Here is a 24,308-nt window from a genome sequence, read left to right as displayed (position 1 = left end):
AAAATAATTGCAGCCAATCTGCCTTCTATTGAGGATCTGTATACTGCACAAATCAGAAAGACGGTTGAGAAAGTATCTGCAAATCTCTCACATCCTTAACATAATCTATTTCAACTTCTCCACTCAAGATGCCACTAGATATTGCATGCCAAAAGAACTAGATATAAAGATAGTTTCCCCCCTTCGTGCCATCACTCTGCTGAACACTTAATTCCCACAGTACTGTCTCTCGTGTCTCATCTTGTCATTTTTCCTACTATCTTCTCCGATTAGTTTATGACTTATCAAGTTACAAGAAAGGTAACCCAATCATTAATGAACAAAGTACAAAAACAGATTTATTTTCTCTATACTTTTTGTCCATTTAAATGTCACATTTATTTGTTTGTTTGTTTATTTGTTAAATTTATTTGCTGCCTATCTCATTGTGGGGCTAGTCTAGGCAATTTACCTAACCATAAAAACAGAGAAATTAAAAGAACTTTAAACAGAACAGTAGAAAAACAATGAAGCAATAAAATAAATAAATAAACAATGAAAATATGAGATTAAAAGATGGGTGGAGGGAAGAAAGTAATGCGGGCGGGGGGTAGATGGGGTTTGCTATCAATCTAATAGTCTTCTCCAGTATGGTACTTCCTCAGATTGCCCCCCCCCCAACCCGGCCAATTTGCAGAGCCAGATCTTCATGCTCTTGTGGAAGGATAGGAGGGCAGGGGGAGATTTCGTCCGGGGGGGGGGGGGAGGAGAGGCTGTTCCAAAGGGCAGATACTGTGGCAGAGAAGCTCTTCTTCTGGATCTCAACAGCTTTTTTTTTTTTTTTACTGTGTGAATTTGTACTAGGCCCACTCTGCTAGCATGAGTGGGGTTAGTCTGATCTAGAAGGACAAGAGTATTTCTGGAGTTACAGAGCTAAATGTAATGGAATTCATCATTTATAATACTCCTTTACATAATTTCATATTTTATCTTATTGAAGTTGTTCATAGTGATTACAAAACTGAAAGGTAGACTATATTGCTTTTCTAAGCTTTCTTATAAGCAGGATTGATAATTTGGAAGAGCTGTATATGTTTTAGATATACAATATTTAATACAGAGAACACAACAATGAGAGCACTGCGGGCTCTTATTGCTTTTTCATTGTGTACCCAACTCTTGTTTCTAGGTATTCTTAACCTAAGATAAATCATGAACAAACTAATATAATAATGGACCTCCATTGCTCAACATTTAAGTACCTGTTTGAATCTACCTCTAATGGTAGTATATAAGACCAAGCTTGACTTTAAAACAGAAAACCTGCAGATAAATGCATACCTCATAATCTGGTCCTCCAAAATGAGATTTTTTTTTAAGTTCTGTCATTGCATTTTTGTATGCTTCCTCTATTCGCCTCCTTTTTTCAACCTCCTACAAGAATATTAAAAAGAGACAGCATGTTTTAGTCCTAAACAATTCAAAACTTAGACTTTTACAAGTTACTTCAACACACTATAAAGTGTAATAGAAAGGTACACTCTCTAATTACAGTAAATGATCAGCATAAGGAAATTAAGAAGAAACTTTTGCTTTGGGAACAATTAGTTTCAGTCTTTAGCTAATAAAGGTAATATAGCAATGAAAAACAAAGGGGAAAACCTAAATAAATGTTATATGTTTACTGCCTGTTGTAAGGTATTCAGTGATTGCCTTGCCCTCAACAGAAACCATCAACTGGAGAGGGTCCAAATTATCATGTATTATTTTAAAAGTTAACAAGTTACAATGAGAAAGACCACAAGGTCGCATAGCTCTTATGCAGAATGTTGATTAAAGACAGTTTGAGTATCTGTATACATCAGCAGATCTCCCAAAGGGAAAATTTTCCCATACAACTGATAAGGAAACAAAGTAATGAGGAGTCCTTGGTGGTCTCTGAGTTTGGTTGTTTTCTTTCAGATGTTTCATTATCCAAAGTCTGGGTAATGAAATGTCTGCAACAAAACAGCCAAGCTCCGAGAGCACCAGGGATCTCTCATTTCAACCCTGAGCTACAAATATTCTCCTTTATCAGAATCAAGGGAAGCAGAAGAGAGACATGGGCATCTTTTATGGTGTGAAATAAATGACACCATTACAGAGTCCCAGGGAGGACACATAGTCGTTTTGATATATTAGTTGAGCCAAGGATTTATTAAAAGGCTGAGCTGAGTTTACAATGAGAGAAGAAGCGACATGGGAGGCACAGGGGCATATATCTTTAAATGCTGTCACTTTTAAAGTGTTACCTTTATGATCAGTTAGTTGAAACCAGTCATAGATTGTCAAAATAATAAAACCACATATCTAAAAGTGCTCCATGAGAGATATTACACAGAACATCCATATATAAAAGGAAAAAAAAAACTCTTAAACTACACCCATATAAATATGCATTCCATATGCATGTATAAGTATGCATCCTGTATGTACAGTATGTATATGTATGCATTCCATTTTTTAGAATGAAGAAGTTTTTCATTGTCACTGCTTTATGTTTGTATTTCTTTAGGGTGCAGAAATACAAACACAAGCAAATGAAACATTTCCTCAAACTACTTGTGAAGAGACAGGAACACAAAAGCAACAGCTATACAGTAAATGTAGTCGAATTGTCAGATGCAGCAAGCATATCTATACATGTAGAGTTCAAGTTAACTACTTCATTATATTCTGTGTATTATACAGGAATATCCCCAGACTGCTTGCCTTCACTTGGTAACAGATAAAGTTCTATGAAGTTCAGGGTAGAATCAGTTCTGGATCTCGTGCAGCTACATAAGGATTCAAAGCTAATTCCTTACTTCCTCACCTCGCTAATTCCGCCCCGAGTCCCTTTTTGGGAGAGGGGGCGGTTTAGAAATACGAAGAATAAACTTGAAACCTTTTTCCTATTGTCTTGGTGTTTCCTAACATAAATGCTGTTTTTATTCAATCTAATATTACGGAATTCCTTCAACTCTACTTTTTCAATTATTCAAATTCCAAAGTAATATATTCTTCGAAATCTTATAACTAAATATATAATACAATTGTATTTGCAAGCTAGAGGTCATCAATTTATTAACTTATTTTGGAAATAAGCCAATAAATGAAAATGTTCAAATGAGATATTAATTCTATTCCAATTATCAAAGGGTTGAGAGGTGATATCCTTCCAATGGTTTGATGTTGAATATTTAGTAAGTGAAGCTTACTTTGTTTAAATAAAAGAATATAGACACACACACATACACACACTAACTCTTCAAAGTCTTTCAGAACAAATAGACAATTTATTCATACCTTAAAAAGTCTCAGTATTTAACATTTCCTAAAGTAAATGCCTAAAAAAACCAAAGATAGTGAAGCCTACAATGAATCATACATAATTGAATGTACATACAGGTCAATACATCTGAAGTTTTTTTTTAAAAAAATCACAATTTTATCCTTGCACAAGGTAAGAGTCTTACCTTATCCAACCTTTTCTGCCAACTCTCCTCACGTTTTACCATTAAGTCAATACAATGGGAAAGTGTAGCAAGGATTCCAGCTGTTGTTGCTTTGAAAGTTATAGCTTCACCTTTAAAATCTATACCATTTATTCCCTTGGGTGCAACATGTGGAAACACTAAAAAACAGATTATAGATATATCAGTACAAACCTTGATTACTCAAATGAATGTTACCTGAAAAAAGTCTGAATGTAGCTGTGTGCCTATGCACAGCAAAAATCATTTGGCAATTAAAGTTCATTTGGAGAATACAGGGAAAACTCAGTAGGAGAAATGCCTTCTTCCAACTATATTCCTGTGTATTCTGTTTCTCAGTGTTTTAACTCTACTTTGAAAAAATGTGTGGGTGGCAGGAGTGTTAATATTCTTGTAACAATTGTAGTTTGACAGCTTGAAGTGCAATTTAATTAAAACAGAACCACCTTAAAAGCTAGCAGATGCAACACTTAAAACCAATAATTAATGTGAATTTGAATCTAATAATGAACTATAAAAGCATTTTAAAAATAATCAGGGCATGGTAATAATGTCCTATATAATTTAAATATTGTATATCTAAACAGATGAATGTTCCATAGCTACAGCTGATTTCAATATTTCACTGCAACAGCCATCTGTTGCTGAGCTTGTTTGAATAAATGATCTATTTAAAAGTATATGAGGTAGAATGTTACAAAAATACATCGATATATATTAAGGATGGGAAAATGTATCATTCAAATGATGTTAGATGTTGTCATATTAAGACTGGGCCTCTCCATTTGCTAAGAGTTGGGATTTAATCAGGTAAGATCACTATTGGTATACCTAAAACATCTATGTATACATCCTGTCAGATGTTTTTTAAATAAAATATAAATTTGTTTGTATAATCTAACTAACGAGTCAAGCCCATCACAACTCAGTATCACCGTATGTTTTCCGTTTCCTATTTGACAAGAAAAGAAAGACATAGAAAAAAATGACTGTATGGGAAAAAATCCAAAGATCTACATTTTAAAATAAATTTCATTTTAAGTAAATTGTTATGGCAATAACTATGCATAATAGAGTTATTCAACGGATTACAACTTGAAAATACAAAATATTTTAGCATAACAAATAAGATATAAGATAAAAGTTAAAAGATAGTTCGTTAATAAAAACAAAATGCAGTTAATAATTAAAACACTCCTGAAGGCCAGCAAAAAAAAAAATCTAATGAACTTCAAAGCATATTAAGAAAGTAGAGTAATAGATGTATAAAATACATGAAGTATACTGCAGGTTTTCCATATACAGTGGCAGTAATATGCTCTTATGGTATTATTAAAAACAGTTTTATCCTGAAGGCTGTTAATATAAAATAATAATAATATATGTAGGTCAAATATATCATTACTAGAAATTACCTAGATTAATAGCATAATCAAAGCTGAAAACTAACAGAATCAAAATGCAGTCTTCTGTCTCTTATTAGTCTTATAAACTTGTTGAAACAAAATTCTGGCTTATGCTCTGAAGAAGGAGAAAGGGTATCAGGCAAACAGTTCTGTGAGAAAAATATTACATTTAAGATAGATCACCTCTAGTAAGATCTTATATTTGGTAACCATAAAATTTGTGTCACTAATATAGGTAGAACATCTCTCTATAGGGAAATGGGAAAAAAAGCGCAAATATCTGAATAGCATTCTGAAACCAACTAGGCTAGTTGAATAGATATTGGTCAATAGTGCCCCTGACTATTTGTGTCTTGTTTCTAGGCAGTTGTCAAGGTAGAAACCACATTACAATAATCTAATATGATGTAAGCATAGCATGAGTGACAATACCTCAGGTGAATACTTATCAACAGCAGAAATAGCTAAGGCATCACCAATCAGAAATGTTTCTGAATATAAAGACAATGTAGTTACAATGTAGAGTATCAAGCATTCTACTTCTGTTCCAACACCGACTGCCAAGCCTTAAGTTCTATTGTTTTATTTATGGGAGCATCAGCATCATTGAAATCAAATTTCAAAAGTATTATAAGCTGCCTTGAATAGAATTCATACTTAGGCTTTTTCTTAAACAAGACTCGTTCCTAAACTTATAAGAATGTATATAACAGGAGAAAAAAAGACTGAATAAAACTATCCTGAAATTAGCAAGTAAGAACAGGGCTATTAATTGGTTTTATAAAACTGCTAAATAGTTTCAATAACTGTATTAGTTAAATGTAATATATGGTTTGATCCTATATCACTTTGCTTATGAATAAGTCTATTGAATTCAATAACAATTATTTGGTAAATATTAGATAGCATTGTAGGGCTGTATAGAAATGTTAATTTCTTTTCAAGCTTTATAATTTTAAGTAAAATGTCTTAAAATTATAAAATGTAAATTAGTATATTGCATATCTTCTGAGCATTTAAAATAAAATACATATTTAATTAAAATATATATGATTCTATGTTTGTTGGTATGTTTAGCATACAATGCTAAATTACTTCGTGATATACTCATGAAGTACTCAAAGGATCATTAATTCACCAGAGCATTTATATTATCATATATTTAAATATACCTACATTTTTCTTTACTTCCATTAGTATTATGCAAAAAGTCCCCATCTGAACGTGTTGTAGGAAAATCATCTTCATCATCTTCTACCACTACAACAAAGAAATAGATCAATTACTAAGGTACATAGCATAGAATCAGAAGATAGCAGAGAAATAATTTTATGTCAAATGTTAGCTAGCACTTCTGTAATAGTAAACCATGAAAACATTTTACTAAATCAATATCCAAGCAAAATATAAATTCTATGCATCTTTCCAGATATTCATACATGTATACGTTTTATATACATCAAGTAGGAAATTAATATTATTAAAAAGTGACTTCCGGTTTGCTCGGAGGGTCGTTTTAAGCGTTCCGAAGGCTTCAGGGAAGCCTCCGCACGGTCCCTGAAGCCTCCGGAGGGCCTCGGGGGGGGCGGGGGAGGCTCTTTTCGCCCTCCCCAGGCTCCTATAAAGCCTCTGGAGCCTGGGGAAGGCGAAAAATAGCTTTTAAAAAGGTGAACTCAGCTGGCCAGCACGCGCATGCCATAGGTTCGCCATCACTGCTATAGTTGATGGTATCAAAAGCTGATGATAAGTCAAGTAGGGGAAGGATGGATACACTACTCCATTCCATCCATGATAGAGGTCATCCAAACCAGAATTTATGCCATTTTCATCCCATACCCAGATCTGAATTCTGGTTGAAAAGGATCCAGACCTCTGAAGATATTAGGTAACTATCTTTTCTATCACCTTCCCCAGAAAGGGAGAGGAATCGTTGGACAAAGATTGTCTAATACACTGGGATCCAACTGTGGCTTCTTGAGGAGGAAGCAAACAACCCTCCCTTTAAGAGGCAAAGGAAACAACCCCTTCACTCAAAGAACAACCACCACCAGAATCCATTCACATGACACCCTGTGGGTGACATGAAGAATACTTGAGAGGCATAAACCTAAAAAAACATGTGGCCAAGCTCTCAGTCCTGAGGACTCTGTGCACTTCCTCAGATCCAACAGATTCAAACCATTCCCAGACAACCAGCAAGGCTCTTCTCTAGGCATCTCTTCGGGCCAGCATACAACTGGGAACAAATTCCAGTGAATACATAAATTCCCCTGCATACCCCTATAAGAGGATCTCCACATCTCCTTTATCCAGATGGCCCATGTCACCTGAAACAGGGTTAAGGCATGACAATAAGGGCAAAAAAGTAGTGGAGCTTCACTATCTGAACGTAGGTCTTAATAGTGACTCTGTTGATGAGTTTGTCCTTTACTGAGCACCAGCGATGCTCTCGACACCTCCCATTCTACCAGGTCCTTCATAAACATGAGGAGTGATGAGATCCCTGAGAGATGACAGGTCACATGGGCATGATCTGATCAAAGGCCTCAGCTGCCTTATTCGGATCAGCAACCCAGGCTTTGGATGGAACAGGCAGCAGACCAATAGGGATAACCCTCAGTTCCCTATGAAACTGTTCTTGGTCCATTATAGTCACCATAGTTTTATACGATCATATTACACCACCTAAAATGAATGTCAATTTGCAACATATACCATTTTAGAATGACGGAATCATTTAATTTAAGCATATTTAAATTAATACCTTTATCTCTCTGAAGCTCATCCTTGGAGACAGCATCAGCACAGGCATCAAAATATTTTTGTAATGTATCAACTTGTCTGCACAATATATCTCTGAAGGTTTCCATTTCAGCAAGCTTCTCGCGCAAACTGTGGCCCTTCTGAAAAATATTGAAAAATGTTCCATTATATTAACCCAAATATATGTTCATACTTGTAACAATGTGTTAATTCAGTACATATACACTATATAGATATATATGTATCGTATCTAAGCATTTATTTTATGTATCTTGTCTATTAATTCTATGACCATAAACATTTGAAATTGTCCTTTATATATGCAACCAAGTATTAGGGTTGATATAACTGTTTATAAACAGCACAAAAAATATACATTTGAGAGTTATAGTAATGCCAGAGGAATTCAGAGAGCTACAGTACTAAATCATGAGGTAATTCTTATTTAAAAATTGAAGTGTTCTTACCAGTCAAGGAGCCCCTCCTTCAAAAAAGCCCCTCAGTCTTGTGCTTACGTGTCATTCCTGTAAGACAGCCAGCTTGGTCTAGACCTGTGATGACGAACCTATAGCACGTGTGCCACAGATGGCATGTGGAGCCATATTTGCTGGCACGCCAGCTGATTTTCAGCCTTCCGGAGGTGTATGGGAGTTTTTTCACCCTCCCCAGGCTCCAGGAAAACCTCCGGAGGCTGAGGAGGGCAAAAACCAGGCCCAATGAGCCAACCAGAAGTTCGACTTCTGGTTGGCTTGTTTGAGCTATTTTTTGCCCTCCTCAGTCTCTAGAGGCTTTCCTGAAGCCTGGGGAGGGCAAAAAACAGACCAACGGCCCAACTGGGAGTTCATTCCTGAACTTCTGGGTAGCCCATTGGGCCTGTTTTTCGCCCTCCCAGGCCTTCGGAGGGTTTCCTGAAGCCTGGGGAGGGTGAAAACAGTCTTCCCCGACCCCCTGGAGGCCCTTTGGAAGCCAATTGTTTACAAACTTCCAGTTGGCCTGTTGGGGTCATTTTTCGCCCCCCCCCCCCCAGCCTCTGCAGTCTTTCCTGAAGCCTGGGGAGGGCAAAAGACGGCCCCATTGGGCCAACTGGAAATTCAGAAATGATCCGTTTCCAGCTTCCGGAGGCCCTCTGGGGGGCCTCCGGGCTGGTCAGGGGAGGTCATTTTCACCCTCCCCAGGCTTCAGGAAAGCTTCCGGAGACGGGGGATGGGTCATGCACTTATGCGCAGGTGGGCGGGGAGGATTGAATTGGTGTGGGCACGCCATAAGAAAAAGGTTCACCATCACTGGTCTAGACTCTAGTGGTTAAGGCACCAGGCTAGAAACTGGGAGACTGAATTCTAATCCAGCCTTAGGCTTCAAGCCAGTTGGGTAATTTTGGGCCAGTCACTCTTTTTTACTCAACTCACCCCCCAAGTTGTTATGAGTAAAATAAGGGAAGGAAGGAATATTAGATATGTTTACTGCTTCGAGTTACATATAAAAATAATAAAGGCAGGAAATAAATAAATGACCTGCCTAACAAACCAAATCATATGGGTCATATAGTTTTATTGTAATAGCTTTAGGTAAAAAATCTTTCAAGTCTGAATGCACTTTCCTCTTCCCTCCCTGTATCTTTATGCGAACTAGGAGTTTTTTGAAGATATTTATTCGAATTAGTTTCTAGGAATGGGCTTGAAACCCTTTTCTGCCTTGGTAGCAGTTCTTTTTCCTCTCCTTCAAGGCCATTCCCTATTCTTTCTACATTAAGTAATATTCAGATACATTGTTTTTGACTCCATGTATTTTTGCCTACATGAGAAAATGTAACAGATCTCATCATTAAAACATGCATTATCAAGGTATTTTCAGGGTTTATTTACATACACATTATGCCAGGCGTCTCCAAACCTGGGAACTTTAAGACTTGTGGACTTCAACTCCCAGAATTCCCCAGCCAGCCATGCTGGCTGGGGAATTCTGGGAGTTGAAGTCCACAAATCTTAAAAGTTCCCAAGTTTGGACACCCCTGCATTATGCACAAAGAAATAGGTTTCTTTCAAACGGTTTTTCATATCTAACCTTAAATGAAGAGGTCGATGTTGCAGAGTACCCACTTGCTCCAGATACAAGGGACGCCATAGAGCCATGACGTCGCAAGCTTGACTCCGATCCATAGCCAGATTCGGTCTAAAGAACAAATACATGCATTAGTTATGGAATAAAGAGACGGACCTTCACTGAATGAATTGCTCAAATTAGTATTCTAAAAGAAAACAGTGGACTAGAGAAAGGCATCCAAAATGTGCGCATGTGTGTGTTGTGTGTACACACAGAGACAGACACACATACCATTTTAAGACATACTCCATGAACAAGCCATCACCTGAAAACTTAGCTAGTTACAGGAAAGGAAGGGAAAAGATTATTACATACTATTTCAGTTGACCTTACGTACAGAAATTATCTAGTGAGAAACTAAGGAGAAAAATGTATCTTCATTAAAGCTATCTAAATACCAGGAAATAAGGAAATAAATACTTCCTAATCTCTTTTCTCTCCTCTCCCCCATCATGCAGCCCTTCAATAGTGGAAACGAGCAAATAGCTTGAAGGTATCTAGTCTTCCACATACTGGCTATCTGCCTTTTTAGGCTTTAGCTAAGCAAATTGCAGCCACTTAAACAAACAAAGAGCCAGTTGGTCTAGTAGTTAAGGCACCAGGCTAGAAACTAGGAGACCATGAGTTCAAATTCTACTTTAGTAATGAAAGACAGGTGGGTGACCTTGGACCAGTTATTCCCTCTCAGTCCAACTCACATCACAGAATTGTTGCTATGGGGAAAGCAGGAGGAGGAAGGAACGTTAGATATGTTTGTCGCCTCAAATTATTTATAAAAATAATAATGGCAAGATTTAAATTAAATAAAAAATAAACTGAGGTTATTCAGAGAAAGTGATTCTTGTAATAGCTGAATTCTGAATTTTAGTTATGAGTATAGAAAGTCCAGGGACGTGTGGTGGCTTAGTGACTAAGATGCTGAGCTTGTTGATCAGAAAGGTCCGCATTTGGGTAGTTTGAATCCCTAGTGCTGCATAACACAGTGAGTTCCCATTACTTGTACTATCTTCTGCCAACTTAGCAGTTCGAAGGCATGTAAAAATGCAAGTAGAAAAATAGGGACCACCTTGGTAGGAAGGTAACAGCGTTCCGTGCGCCTTCAGCATTTAGTCATGCCAGTCACATGACCATGGAGACGTCTTGGGACAGTGCTGGCTCTTCGGCTTTGTAACAAAGATGAGCACTGCCGCCCACAGTCAGGAACGACTAGCATGTATGTGCGAGGGGAACCTTTACCTTTACTTTATAGAAAGTCCACAACTCAAATTTCTGAACCTTTCTTAAATAATTTTCAAAGCCATTTGTCAGCCCAAATGCTCCATAACTACAGGCTCTGTAATTTACAATACAATAGTAGAGTTGGAAGGGACCTTGGAGGTCTTCTAGTCCAACCCCCTGCCCAGGCAGGAAACCCTATACCGTTTCAGACAAATAGCTATCCAACATCTTCTTAAAGACTTCCAGTGTTGGGGCATTCACAACTTCTGGAGGCAAGCTGTTCCACTGATTAATTGTTCTCACTGTCAGGAAATTTCTCCTCAGTTCTAAGTTGCTTCTCTCCTTGATTAGTTTCCACCCATTGCTTCTTGTTCTACCCTCAGGTGCTTTGGAGAATAGTTTGACTCCCTCTTCTTTGTAGCAACCCCTGAGATATTGGAATACTGCTATCATGTCTCCCCTAGTCCTTCTTTCTCTTAAGCTAAACATACCCAGTTCCTGCAACCGTTCTTCATATGTTTTAGTCTCCAGTCCCCTAATCATCTTTGTTGCTCTTCTCTGCACTCTTTCTAGAGTCTCCACATCTTTTTTACATCGTGGCGACCAGAACTGAATGCAGTATTCCAAGTGTGGCCTTACCAAGGCATTATAAAGTGGTATTAACACTTCACGTGATCTTGATTCTATCCCTCTGTTGATGCAGCCTAGAACTGTGTTGGCTTTTTTGGCAGCTGCTGCACACTGCTGGCTCATATTTAAATGGTTGTCCACTAGGACTCCAAGATCCCTTTCACAGTTACTACTACTGAGTAAGGTATCACCTATACTGTACCTGTGCATTCCGTTTTTGTTGCCTAAATGTAGAACCTTACTCTTTTCACCATTGAATTTCATTTTATTAGATAGTGCCCAATGTTCAAGTTTGTCAAGATCCTTCTGTATCTTAAGCCTATCTTCTGGAGTGTTGGCTATTCCTGCCAGCTTGGTATCATCTGCAAATTTGATGAGTTCCCCATTTATTCCCTCATCCAAATCATTGATGAAGATGTTGAAGAGTACTGGGCCTAAAACAGAGCCTTGGGGTACTCCACTGCATACTTCCCTCCATGTAGATGCAGTTCCATTGAGAACTACACGTTGAGTGCGGTTGGTCAGCCAGTTAGCAATCCATCTGGTGGTGATGCTGTCTAACCCACATTCTTCTACTTTATCTAGTAGTAGGTTATGGTCTACCTTATCAAAAGCCTTACTGAAGTCCAAGTAAACTATATCAACGGCATTCCTCTGGTCCACTAATTTTGTCACATTATCAAAGAATGCAATAAGATTAGTCTGGCATGATCTGTTTTTGACAAATCCATGTTGGCTTTTGGCTATTACTTTGTTTGCTTCTAGGTGTTCGCAAATTCGTTGCTTGATTATTTTTTCCAGAATCTTTCCTGGTATTGAGGTTAGGCTGATAGGTCTGTAGTTTCCTGGATCTAATTTTTTCCCTTTTTTGAAGATGGGAACCACATCAGCTCTTTTCCAGTCCTCTGGTAGTTCCCCGGTGTTCCAGGATCTCTGAAAGATATAATTCAGTGGTTCTGAGATCTCGTCTGCTAGTTCCTTCAGAACTCTGGGGTGTAATCCATCCGGTCCTGGTGATTTGAATCATCTAGGGTAGACAGGTGCTCACTATTTAATATAGTTGGGGTGTTTTTTGAGTTCTTTTAATATATCTATATTGATTACTTACAAAAAGATTTATTTGAGAATATTTAGAAAAAGTAAAGAAATGAAAATTTGAGAAATGAGCTACAGTATTGTTGCTATATAATCTAAGTGTGCCGTGATTTTAAAAACTAACAAAAGTATTATGGATATTATGAAGGGGAAGAGCCAGGAAAAGAATGCAAAAAGAATGACATAGATAAATAAGAAGATAAACTAATTCTTAAAAACTAGTTCTTTGAATTAAATAAGAATGTTATAAAAGTTTCACCACCAAGATAAAAATGCTGATATTTTGCTCTTTATGGATAACAAGCAATTATGCACCATTAGGTTGGTATTGATTCTAAGAACCATAAAGACAGGATGATCTATCTGTCCCTAGTCCAACTCTTTAAGTATTGTCAGTTACCTTCTCTAATATGAAGTTCAAAAGCATCAACATTCTTTCCATCCTGCTTCTTCAATTCCCACTTTTATACACAGATATGTGAATACTATTATACAATAATAATTCTATTTTTTTCAAAGTGCTCTGAAGTTGCTTACCAGTAGCATTTTGTTCTTGTCCTGAATCAGGCTCTTAATTAATCATAAACATTACAGTGTGCAGAAAATCAGGATTTAAGCAAACAAATGACCCTTCCCCCTGCTGGAAAGGAAACAACTCTAGACGTCTTTCTTCTCTCTTCTATGTAGTTCCAAAAACTGACACAAAACAATAAATAATTCAAACCTGAATAGAATGGGCGTTGGTTCTTACCTGATACGCTCATTTTCTGGTAGAGACAGCAGCCAGACTGGGTATGCTCTGTCCATTAACCAATCGGACTGAGTCTACACTTATGATGTCATCGGGCCCTTGTGGCTCCTCCCCAGTTTCAGATGAAGGAAAACTGTAGACTCAAGTGAGACTTGTGAGCAAAAGGTGAAAGTCCATAGTCACTGTATCTCTCTCCTCCGCACAAGGAATTCCCTTGTGTGACCCATACCAGGGCGGGGCTGGCTGCTGTCTCTACTCTACCAGAAAATGAGCGTATCAGGTAAGAACCAATGCCCATTTTTCTGTTATCATAGAGACAGCAGCCAGACTGGGACGTACCAAAGACTGGGCTGTCCACTAGGGTGGGAAATTGTAAAAGAGGTCCATTAGGGTATAAGCACTTGTTGTAGCACCCTGTGCCCAAAAGCCGTGTCAGCTGACGCATACTTGTCCAACTTGTAATGACGTATGAAGACTGTGGGAGACGCCCAGGTGGCTGTCCGGCAGACTTCTTCCAAGGTGGCTTGAGTGGACCAAGCCGCAGATGTTGCAGCGCTGCGTGTAGAGTGAGCTGTAATGTTTGCAGGGACCTGTATGGATTGAAGTTCATAAGATAGTTTAATACAGGCTCTTATCCAGCGCCCCAGACTAGACGATGAAGCCTTGGTACCCAATGAGGCCTGGCGAAAGGAGATGAAGAGAGCTTCTGAGTGGCGGAACGAGGCGGTGCGGTCGATGTAGATCTTGAGGGCACGAGGTACGTCAAGAGTGTGCCACTTGCGCTCCCTTTCGTGATGGGGAGACGGACAGAAATCAGGTAAGGGCAACGCCTGACCTCGGTGGAAACAGCTATTGACCTTCGGTATGAATGTCAGGTCCAGTCTTAAGACAACTCGGTCTAGATGGAACATGCACAACTCATGCCTGACTGAAAGAGCAGCCAAATCAGAAATACCTCTGGCTGAGGTTATAGCCACCAAAAACAGCGTTTTAAAGGACAACAGTTTAAAAGAAGCGGATCTCATAGGTTCAAAGGGCGTGGAAGTCAAAGCCTCTAGGACACGAGGTAAGTCCCAAGTCGGGTATCTATGTATGGCAGGGGGACGAAGGTTGGACGCTCCATGGAGAAATCTCCAGATCAAGGGATGAGAAGGTAGATGTTCGGATGCCAGGCTGTCCAGAACAGAGGCCAGAGCGACCATCTGTCAGCGTAGCGTGTTAGGGGTAAGTCCCTGATCAAGCCCCCTCTGCAGGAAGTCCAATATCTGCAGAATGGATGCCCTAAGTGGGTCAACAGTCTGGTTGGAAAAACAGAGAGCAAAAGTCTGCCACGTGGCATCATAAATGTGGTTAGTAGAGCTTCTGAATGGTGGCAATGACGTTGAGGAAGATGTTATCGGCTGTTAAGGCTTGCTGCTCAATCGCCATGCAGTTAATTGCAGCCACTGGGGGTCGGGATGACAAACTGACCCTTGGTGTAGAGACAGGAGAGCCCGTGGGATGTGCCATGGGGTGGAGATTGACAGACTCACTAGGTCGGCATACCAAAGCCGGCGTGGCCAATTCGGCGCTAGCAGCAACAGTTCTGCCTCCTGCTCCAGCATTTTTTGAATTACCCTCTGAATGAGGGGAAGGGGAAGAAATGTGTACAGGAGACCTCTGGGCCACTGGCATCTGAGAGCGTCTACTCCTTCTGCCATGGGGTCCATAAACCTCGAGTAATACCTGGGTACCTGGTTGTTGTCTGCAGTCGCGAGCAGGTCTAGGATTGGGAGGTCGAACTGTAGTGTCAGTCAATGGAAGAGGTTCGGATGGATGCTCCACTCCGCCTGATCTATCGTTGTCCGGCTCAGCCAGTCTGCTTGGACGTTGGAGACCCCTGAGATGTTTTCTGCCCTGAGAGATGACAGGTGAGATTCCGCCCACTGGCACAACAGGTTGGACTCCTGCATCAGGGACCAGGAACGTGTTCCCCCCTGCCTGTTTATGTGTGCCTTGGTCGTGGTATTGTCCGTGAGTACTAATATGTGTCAGGCCTGAGCTCTGTGGTGGAAGTGTCTGAGGGCAAGGCGAACCGCCTGCAATTCTAGCCAATTTATGCTATTTTGGCTCTCTTCGAGGGACCACTGACCCTGAGCCACTAGGTCCTGTATGTATGCCCCCCATCCTGTCAGACTTGTGTCCGTCGTAAGTGTGAGATGGCACAGCTCTCTGAACAAGGTCCCTTGCAAAATCACCAGGGACTGCCACCATTTGAGAGAGTGTAATACCTGTCTGGGAAGGGGGACCCTGAGAGAAGAGCTGCTCCTGTCGGCCTTTTGATGTGGAAGCATGAACCATTGAAAACTCCTGCTGTGAAACCTGTCCCACGGGACAATCCCGAAGCAGGATACCATCTTGCCCAAGACTTGGGAGAGAAGAAGAAGGGATGCCTTGCGTAGACGTAGCACCTTCCTGACAAGTTCCCTCAGACTGAGAATGCGGTCGTTGGATAGGAACACCCTCTCCGCCATGGTGTCTATCAAGGCCCCGAGGTGGAGAAGGCGAGTGCTGGGAACGAGGTGACTCTTTTTGAGATTCACCCCACACCTGTGATTCCGCAAGGTGTGAATGGTGAGGGTGAGATCTCTTTCTGCCTGAACCGGAGACCTGGACAACAAGAGGATGTCGTCCAGGTAACAGAGAATCCGAACTGGGGATGATCTGATGTGGGTGGCTAGTGCTGCCAGTACCTTTGTGAATACCCTGGGGGCAGAGGATAGACTGAACGGAAGAGCTCAGTACTGGAAGTGCCTCCCCCTATAGGAGAAGCGGAGATAGTTTTGGTGGTCTATGAAGACGGGGATATGAAGGTAAGCTTCGGTCAAGTCTACCAACGTTAGGAAGTCACCTTTCCTGACCGCCTGGAGGATAGTGTGCAGAAAATGCATTTTGAACCGCCGATAGACAATGTGCCGGTTCAACATTTTTAGATCTAAAATTGTTCTCCATCCCCCGGAATTCTTCGGTACTACAAACAGGTGGGAATAAAAAACCCGCCCTTCCTGATGGGGAGGAACCGGTTGGATGGCTCGGATCTCCAACAGGTGCTGAATGTCCTTTTCCATCAGTGCCCTTCTTGCGAGGACATCGAGAGACCGGGCATAGCACGAAGTGTTCCTGGGGGATGGAGAGGAATTCCAGCATGAGACCAAATTTGACAGTTTTGAGTACCCAGTTGTCTGTTGTGGTCTCCTCCCAGCGGTGGGCAAAGAATGCCAGGTGGCCTCCGATCGGAAGAGAGTCCAGATAGTCATTTCCTATGTGAAAAATGGTGGTTGCCTCCTCCACGGTAGGATTTCTTGGAGGGGAAACGCTGTGTGTTTCTATTGGACCTATCCAGGTGAGATCCCTGTCTGGGAGTGTATGATTGGTGTTGTGGACGGGGAAGAAGGTTCCCCCAACCGTTGGTCGAAAGGGCGACCTCCTATAGAAGGGAACGGGCCGACTGTCCTGTCTCTTGTAGATGGATGAAAGGACCTTGCGCTTGTCTTTAGATTCTGTGAGGTACGGGTCTAAGAGATTACCAAATAATTGGGTGCCACTAAACGGGAAGGCTTCTCGGCGCCACTTGGTACGGACATCTGCCTGCCATGGCTTGAGCCAAAGCAGACGCCTGGCCGTGACCGAAGAGGCCATGGCTTTAGAAGTGAATCTAGCAGCATTAAGGGAAGAATCAGCTGCAAATTCAACTGCTGCCCTGATCTTGTTGAGATCTCTATGTGATCTAGTGTCAGTAGGAGCGATGTGCTCCTGAAGCTGGTCAATCCAAACCAGGGCTGCCCTGGAGAAAAAAGAAGTGGCCATAGAGGCCCTAACAGCCCAGGCCCCAGCCTGATAGTTTTTGACTAAGGTTTCATCTGACCTTTTCTCCTCAGGCTTGAGAACCTCCTCAGAGGCTCCAGAGACCACAGTAAGTGAAGACAGGGCTGCAACTGGAGCATCCACTGGGTGCATCTCGAAGAACTTGGTGAGGTCCGGTGCAATGTTGTAGAGATGTTTGTTAAGGTTGGTCGGCTGTGGGCCTGGAGACTCCCACTGCCTCTTGGTGACGTTCAGGAATATCTTGGGAACAGGGATCGCCTCTTTTTCCACCGTGGGTTTGGTCAATGGGATACTGGGACCCTCAGTTGAAGCCGGTTCTGTCGGTTTATCCTGTGAAGTAGAAGCTGAAGCAGAAGATGGTAAGTTAGCAGCTTTAATGGCCTTAAGTAGAAGGGACTTGAATCGATCAGTTTTGAATAATCCGGTGAAGGCAGGGGTATCTGGGGTGACCACCTCATCATCAGACAGGTCTGAGTCCCGCAGGTTATCTTGCTCCCCACCAATTGAGGCCTGAGAAGTAGAGGCAGAGGAATCAGGTTGCTGAGCCGCAGCAGCAGATTTATGCTTATGGCCATGTGAGGGAGCAGGTTGAGGGTGCTCTTGTAGGCCAGCAGCCATGACCTGTTTAATGGTTTCAGCAATGATGGTCGCCATATCAGCAGGATAGGTGTACATGGTTTGGGGGCCCCCAGAACCATGTGTAACCGGGAGGCAAGCCTGTTCAAATGTGTGTTCCTTATTGAGAGGGACATCAAAGAAATTGCCTCTGTTGTCAGGTTCCATCGAAGATGAGGACTCCGAAGAAGACAATTCCCCTTCTGAATAGGCCGGGGGGGGGGGGGTTAGGGCCCATGGGAGGCAAGACAGGTGAGGCTGGGGATGCCACTTGGTGGTCCTCGGAGGGAGGGAGGGAGGGCTGGGCAGTGTTGTTGTTTTTGGGCCCTCTGAAATTCTTTCTCAAGGGCCTTAGGGCCTTCTGCCTGCGCTCTTCTGCCCTGGTAGTCGCTTTAGAGACCTTGGGGTTTACTCCTGAGGAAGGGAGTAATGGCCCTGCCTCCTCTAATCCTGCATTCATATCCATAGCTGGATCAGCCATTTCCCCAAACATAAATCAACACCCCAATAAGATTGGCAACGGTCGGATCCATTTGCTGGCCAGGCGCTCCTGATCTGGTCCACCTGGGGTGATCCTGCGTTGCTGGGCACTCCAAACTGCTGCTGTAGAGTTCGCGCCTTTTTTAAAGTGTCCAAAATGGCCAACTTTTTTCTCTGAGGCTTTTCCGAGCCTCAAAATGGCCACCGCTATCTTCGCAGGATTTTCTGACCCGCAAAATGGCTGCCAATACTAAGTGTGGCCAGGCGATCTGCAGAATGGCCACCGGACTCGCCTGGAACTGCTGCGCGCGAAACGGCTGGTTGCGCATCCCTCCGAGTGCCCAGAATCAAGGAGCGCCCCAGGGAAACAGCCGTGGAGCCGTAGCTTGTGAGCTGGCTGATCTGATTGCAAGGCAGGCTTCCTGAGTGAACTCGTGGCTGCAGGCAATCAGACGGCTGAGGAGAGGCAGCCAGAGATCAGTTTCGAATTTCCCTCCAATTTGTAGAATAAAGGATTATTTAAGGAACCAATTTAAAGGAACAAAATTTGGGGAGGGGGGAATTCACCAATTAAAGTTATAATTAAATAATTTGGAAGAGAGATCAATTCTCACAGGCAGTCCAGGTTGGACTGAGTCTGAAACTGGGGAGGAGCCACAAGGGCCAGATGACATGTAGACTCAGTCCGATTGGTTAATGGACGGAGCATACCCAGTCTGGCTGCTGTCTCTACGATAACAGGAAAACATGGATTCAGTTCCATATCAAATTGGCAGTTTTTTGTTGTTGTAGAGCCCTTAAATATGCATCTTGATGTCAGAGCTTATAGTATGTTAGAAAACCAATTAGTTCTACTGGAGAATTGCAGTAGTGGTCACATTTATTTGCTAGAATGGGCACTTCTCTGAGCATGGTCAACATCTGCACATTCTGAAATAGATTACTGTATTCCAAGCATTTAATTCCTACCCACAAAAGAACTTATTTCAGAGTCTGACACTTTAGAGCAGGGATGTCAAACTTGATTTCATTGACGGCCGCATCAGAATTGTGTTTGACCTCGGGAGGCCATGGCCAGGGTGGGCGTGGCCAGCTTGACCTCATTGTGTCAGGGGCGCCTGTGGTAGCCCAAGCACTCTGTCGGTGAAAACATGCTCCCAAGCTCCGTTTTCAGCTGCAGAGGTTTGCCTCCTGCAAACCTCTGCCAGCAAAAATGGATCTTGGGAGGGCCGCACATGGCCATCCCAAGCTCTGTTTTCACTGTCAGAGGCACCACAGACCAGTCCTTCGCTGTTTCCAGAGTGGCCTCACCGGTCAGATCTAAGCACCCTGCAGCCCTTAGGCCTTGAGTTTGAAACTCTTGCTTTAGAGATTCAGAATGATTGGAAGTGACCTGAGGAAGATGAGGCATGCTGTGCACATTGAACAGGGAGTAGCAAACAACAGGATGATGATAAAAAACAAATCTTTTTTGTGACATAATGACTAATCTGAAGAGCATAGGTCATTCACAGAGAAAGGGAGGAAAAGCATAGCAATATAAGTGGGTAGCAGCATGTAGTCCTTATGGAGATTTGTAGAACAAGATTAGTATGGGGGGAAAAGCTTTGATTACAAGATCTGCAAGAAATAAGGAAAAACCATCTTCCTTATAAAATTTAGTTCACTGCAAATCAGTGCCACATGAGGACATGTCATATGACTACTGCATCAGCCAGTCATATATATATAAACCTATTAATTGCCCATCTCCTCACAGCAGGGCTCTGGGCAGTGTACAATTTAATCAATACAATAAAACATTAAAACTGAATAATTTAAGATTAAAACTTTCAAAATGTATGATAGAAAAGTCTCTAGTACCACAAAGGAATTCTGAGGAAAAATTTGGATCGCTGAGACTGAAACTCCAGGTACCTTTCCTATCATGCTGCTACTAATGAATTCTATCCTAAGCAACTATCTACACAGGGATTGTGGAACTTACTATCTTGCTCCTATGCAGAGCCTCTCCTCTACTTAGGTATCCTGGGTGGGTGAGGGATCAAGATGATTACACCCAGATCACAGCTTGATCCTCACCTTCCTTTTACTAGAACTTTTAGTTTCAGAAAGGGCAGGATTCCTACACAGAGGTGCCGATCCAGTTATGTCCTCTGTGGCAACATTCTGTCTACAGACCTGGGAATGCAGCTGTTCACTCAGCTGCCATGCTTATTGGAAAGCTATTTTTCTCAACCTAAGGAAGAATACACAGAATGTCTGATGGTATCAGCAAGGTGCTGTACTGTTTCAGCTGTCATACTGTTGCTATGGATCAGTGAGATACTTTCTATTGTTTTGGGCGGCCAGAAAATCAGCACCCTTCTTTTCGTCCCATCTTTGTTTTCTTCGGTCTGTCCGTCTCATCAGTGCTTTTGTTTCTGTTGTGTACCACAACTAGGCAGAGAGAAACGGTGATGTCTTTTGGGTTACCGTATTTTTCAGAGTATAAGATGCACCGAAGTATAAGACGCATCAAGATTTTGAAGAGATACATTTTTTAAAAAAAGTTTTTGCAGTCTGCAGACTCCCAAATCCTCTGCACGCCTCATTTTGTTTTGTGAAAAACGGGGCATACAGAGAGTTTGAGAGGCCTGTAAAGTGCTCCTGGGGGCTGGGGAGGGCAAAAACGAGCAAACAACAGCCCATTCTTGTGAAAATGCCCGTTTTACCCAAAAAAGGGCATGCACAGACTTTAGGAGGCTTGTAGAGTGCTCCTAGGGACTGGGGGGCAAAAACAAGCAAAATATGGGTGGTTTTCCACTCATTTCTGGCCTCCCCAGCCCCCAGGAGCACTTTGCAGGCCTCCCAAACCCTCTGCACGTCCATTTTTGTGAAGGGGGCGGGGTTTTGGGAGGCCAAACATATTGTATTCAGTGTATAAGACACACCTAGATTTTCACTCTCATTTGGGGGGGGGGGGGGGAAGGTGCGTCTTATACTCCAAAAAATACAGTAATCCATAGCAGCTAAGAAATGGGGGCCCTTCAAGGCTTACTGTTCCCTAAATGTTGTGAAAGGCCCCAGAAGATAAATCAAATGACTAGGTGATCCCTGCTGTAAATGAATTAAGCCATGCGTTTATGTTTCCATATATATTCCAACGTATTACAATATATAAAACTAATGGTATACATGGTACTTGTAGAAATTCAAGACAAAGATAACTACAGGTAATCCTCGACTTACAACAGTTAATTTAGTGACCGTTCAAAGTTACAACAGCATTGAAAAAAGTGACTTGTGACCGTTTTGAATACACTTATGACCATTGCATCATCTCCATGGTCGCATTATCAAAATTCAGACGCTTGTTAACTGACTCATATTTACAATGGTCCCAGGGTCATGTGATTAACTTTTGCGACCTTCTGACAAGCAAAGTCAATGGGAAAGCCAGGTTCACTTAACAACTGTGTTATTAATTTAAAAACTGCAGTGATTCACTTAACAAATGTGGCAAGAAAGATCATGGGCAAAACTCACTTAACAAATGTCTCACTTAGCAACAGAAATTCTGTGCTCAATTGTGGTCGTAAGCTGAGGACTACCAGTATATGAAACTAATACATACAAATAATCCTGATTCTCAAACAAAGCTCAAGAGTGCCACCTAGAGTAGGTTTTCATTATGCTGGGATGCTTGACAATTTTTTCTCCCCATTTCATAGTCAAACTTAATTTCTTTTGCATAACAGCTTAGTTAGACATGCTTTAATGTGGCAGGCACCATTAAGCAATTTCACATTATTTTTCTTAAAATGAAACACAATCAATTCAAATACTTTCAAATTACATTGGTGATCACTTGGCACCATTTAGGGATACCGGAGGAGCCATGGCATCTGAGAGTGCAATGTTGCCAACTCCTGGTTTACTTAGTTGAAAATAATAAGATGTTATCATGTTAGGATAAGGAGGAGCTTCCGGTGATGGCGGTCGCCTGTTTGAGCTCCTAGCTTACCGTGGAGCGCCAATAGGGGTAGGAGGTTGCCGCCAGCCCCCATGGCATCGGGGAGCTGAGATTTGGATAGCCCGACCACCCTGGCATGTTTAGGGCTTATTTTAGTCCACCAGGGGTGGTCGGAGAAGCTTGGAGGCAAAAAAGAGCGGAGCGGAGCTGAGGAGCCGAGGAAGGAAGCTGTGAGGCAATGGCGGCGGCGGCGGCGGCGGCGGCAGCGCGGCGGCGGCGGCGGCAGCGCGGCGCGAAATTCGAAAGAGGAAAGGGGAAAAGGCAAGACAGCACCAGAAAAGGCAAGCCAGCGGCACCAGAGAGGATGGGGAGGCAATGGAAGTTCTGGAGCCGCCCTACAACGCTAAAAGACACCAGAGGACATCGAGTGGTGAGCAGAATGGGAGGCAGCAGGGAGCGGCACTGGGAGATGGCTGCGGTATTGGGTGTGTGGAAAGAACCGCAGCCAGGGACTCCTAGGGACTCCCCCATAACAGCTGGCCATATCCTGGCTGCTCCCATGCTCCTGGGAACTTGCTCTGGTGTCTTGATAATCTTGATAATTTTGGAAGCTTTTCCCAAATTGCTGCAAATGTTAAGAGAACTGAGAACTGAGAACTGAGACGCCGGATGGGGGGGGTCAAGGTGAGGATGTTGGGGAACCAGTAGAAAGAAGAAGACCTTAAATAATGGGTGGGGATGACCTGGAACTTTAGAGGTCACTGGAGACCCGTGTTAGGGCCATGGATGAGCCCAACTGACTGCCCAGACTAAGACCAAGAACAGCTGGGCTTAGAAGGCCACCCCTCATTCACTAAGGAACCCACATCTGTACTACATCTATTTTTAATCCACCTTGGACTGTCACCTCATTTTTATGATATCTCCACCTGCTTCACCTTCACGTCCTGGAAATATTTGGAGCATTTTTCCCTCCAGCTCCCCAGTAACATCTCAGCCTCCGGCTATTAATTATTAACTTTTACCATCTGCACCCTTACCCAATTGGGTTTTAATATTTTATCAATCTACTCAAGGCTAGACCTGCTCCGCCTGCGAGAGGCCCCTCTCTCGCAGGTACGGCCCTTGGCGCTTTCAAGGGCCTGCCTTGATGACGGGTTTGTGAACCCCGAGAGGTGGAAGAAACGGAGGCTGAGGGGCTTTTTATCTAAATGTTTTTTATTGTTATTAAGGGGCTCCAGGGAGGGGGGGTGGGATAACCAGGCCGGGAGAGGAGCCAGTGCCAGTGCCGGACGGGCAGGTGAGTCCGGGAAGGAAGTGAGCGGAGTGGGGGGGGGAGAGGGAACAAGTTATTCCAACAGGGGGTTGTTTGATTACAACGGTCGCGGGGAGGGGGGGATGCGAGGACAAGAGAAGATCACAAGGTCGGTTGGGAGACCGTGGCTGCTGGCTACGCCCGGTCGTTTGTACCAACCCCCGCAACCTAGGTGGTCGGGAACTACAGAGCCGGGGCCTGCGGCTGATGCTTTGCAATGCAAGGTCCGTAACCAACAAGGCCCCCCTCATTAATGAGTTGATCTCTGAGGGGGAGCTGGACCTTGCAGGGATAACGGAGACCTGGTTGGGCCACGAGGGTGGTTTACCCCTCGTGGAAATGTGCCCACCAGGTTTCCGTGCATTCCATCAGCCTCGGGCCCTGGGTAAGGGTGGTGGGGTGGCGGTAGTTATACGGGAAGGTCTAGAGCCGAGGGAGTTCACTGTTCCTCAGATATCCGGGTGTGAGTCCCTTGGTGTGAAATGGGGCCCAGGGAGGCAGGTGGGTTTGCTGATTGTATACTTGGCTCCTCGCTATACATCAGCGGCCCTGCCCGAGCTCCTCGAGCTGATCTCGGAGACGGCGGTTGAGATCCCCAAGCTTGTGGTTATGGGGGATTTCA

The 24,308-nt window shown here is 42.8% G+C and overlaps 2 protein-coding genes across 4 annotated transcripts in view; both read right to left on the bottom strand.

Annotated features, from left to right (window-relative positions):
* Positions 1-24,308, bottom strand: part of CERT1 (ceramide transporter 1) — an 80,136-nt gene that overhangs the window by 16,425 nt on the left and 39,403 nt on the right. For all 3 annotated transcript variants that reach the window (XM_081941275.1, XM_081941274.1, XM_081941276.1), the window contains exons 4-8: positions 9,725-9,832; positions 7,665-7,803; positions 6,077-6,160; positions 3,477-3,634; positions 1,321-1,413 (exon numbers count right to left, since the gene is read on the bottom strand). In XM_081941275.1, coding sequence (XP_081797401.1) covers positions 1,321-1,413; positions 3,477-3,634; positions 6,077-6,160; positions 7,665-7,803; positions 9,725-9,832 — 582 coding nt within the window. The remainder of the gene's footprint in view (positions 1-1,320; positions 1,414-3,476; positions 3,635-6,076; positions 6,161-7,664; positions 7,804-9,724; positions 9,833-24,308) is intronic.
* LOC309385719 (uncharacterized protein) lies at positions 14,767-22,509 on the bottom strand (the record flags this gene model as incomplete). Its single annotated transcript, XM_081940418.1, has 3 exons — positions 14,767-15,400; positions 15,833-16,256; positions 22,423-22,509. The coding sequence occupies 3 exons, from the start codon at positions 22,507-22,509 to the stop codon at positions 14,808-14,810; spliced, it is 1,104 nt and encodes a 367-aa protein (XP_081796544.1). The 3' UTR covers positions 14,767-14,807.

This window comes from Natrix helvetica (genome assembly GCF_964273705.1).
Source record: "Natrix helvetica genome assembly, chromosome: 2".
Classification (NCBI taxonomy): domain Eukaryota; kingdom Metazoa; phylum Chordata; class Lepidosauria; order Squamata; family Natricidae; genus Natrix; species Natrix helvetica.
Note: the sequence above shows the minus strand (reverse complement) of the source record. Positions and strands in the feature narration are given on the sequence as shown.